Raw genomic sequence first — 1,495 nt, 5'->3', positions numbered from 1 at the left:
GAGACTATATTTCCTCTGCCGAATGAAGCCGAGTGGGAAGTTCCCGAGCACATTCTCCCATTTCATAATTTGTTACCACCAGCAGTTGAACCGCGTGGTCCTGGACGTCCAATTACATCTAGAATACCATCTACCGAAGAGTTTCCTCGACCGCGTAGGTGTGGCAGGTGCAGAGCCGTAGGGCATACTCGACAATTTTGTACCAGTTAAATTTCCCTAGATGACGACTAGACAGGTACGTGAAATGAATAATATTTCCTTTTACTTTACAATGTTCAATATTTGTTATTTATAAATCTTCCATATTCAATATTTATTCTTGATAAATGGTATTTATAATGATTCATATGAAAAAAATAATTCCATACTCAGCATATGGGTAAAATAACAAAAAATAATTAAATTTCTAATTTGAATGTTATATACATTGAACACAAATTTACAATTATTTCATAATAACAAAAAATAATTAAATTTTCAATTTGAATGTTATATACATTGAACACAAATTTACAATTATTTCATAATTACAAAAATAATTAAATTTACAATTTGAATGTTATATACATTGAATACAAATTTACAATTATTTCATAATTACAAAAATAATTAAATTTACAATTAAAATGTTACATATATATAAATGAAATTTACGGGTCAGCATTAAATTCGAACAAATCACATGCTAGCTTCTTTCTCCAGTTCTGTATTCACGACAGGTTGATTCCATCAACCTTATGTCCTATATTTAAAAATTCAACGTACTTAATTGCAAATATACTGCAGTCGCCGCTGGAATTGAATAAGAATGAATCAGTTCAGTACTGTGTAAATAAAAACGAAATTTGAAAGATGAAAACAACAAAGTTCAAACACTTACCTTACGGACTGTCGCGCTGTCGTCGTGTTCCGAACGATCTGCAATCTGTCCTGTACATTTATCCCCGCTCGTCTGGCCATCATAGGAACAATTACAGCCACGGACTCCAGGTTTTGCTCCAACTGGCCTTGTGTCAAACATGAATGATCTGGGTCGTACACATATATAGTCGAGTCAGCAAAAACGATCTCCAGCGTAATATAGTGTTTATTGATGCACGCTGGAATGTACATATTTGTACAACCCTCCCATGATTTTCCCCCGACACTCGGTGACAGTCCTATCACCCACTCGAGCATATATTATGGTACCGTGTACTCGTTATCCATAAGTTCGAGCGACTGATACTCTATAGTAACGGCACCCAGGAACTCGGTGTTTAATATGACTCGACCATGGACATCAAATGATTTTGGATGTCTTTGATCTCGATCTCGCAGCAAGTCCATGGCCGGGTCGATGTGCTGCAGCAGAAAATACCAAAAAAGTATGAGTTATTCATTTAATAAACACAAGGTCACATATACATAAAAAACACGAAATGAATAGTTCACTTACATCGTCAGCGAGCCAAGCTCCCGCAGTGGTGATATCGTGGAACCACTTGTAAGGGTC

At 35.9% G+C, this 1,495-nt stretch overlaps 1 protein-coding gene across 1 annotated transcript; it reads right to left on the bottom strand.

Moving 5' to 3' along the window:
* Nucleotides 1–695: 695 nt before the first annotated feature.
* LOC111385271 lies at nucleotides 696–1,282 on the bottom strand. The gene is made up of 2 exons (XM_023009652.1): nucleotides 881–1,282; nucleotides 696–792 (listed from the first exon to the last, which is right to left on the bottom strand). The coding sequence occupies exons 1-2, from the start codon at nucleotides 1,177–1,179 to the stop codon at nucleotides 711–713; spliced, it is 381 nt and encodes a 126-aa protein (XP_022865420.1). The 5' UTR covers nucleotides 1,180–1,282; the 3' UTR covers nucleotides 696–710.
* Between the last annotated feature and the right edge of the window lie 213 nt (nucleotides 1,283–1,495).

This window comes from Olea europaea, unplaced genomic scaffold, assembly GCF_002742605.1.
Source record: "Olea europaea var. sylvestris unplaced genomic scaffold, O_europaea_v1 scaffold311, whole genome shotgun sequence".
In the NCBI taxonomy this organism is placed as follows: Eukaryota; Viridiplantae; Streptophyta; class Magnoliopsida; order Lamiales; family Oleaceae; genus Olea; species Olea europaea.
Note: the sequence above shows the minus strand (reverse complement) of the source record. Positions and strands in the feature narration are given on the sequence as shown.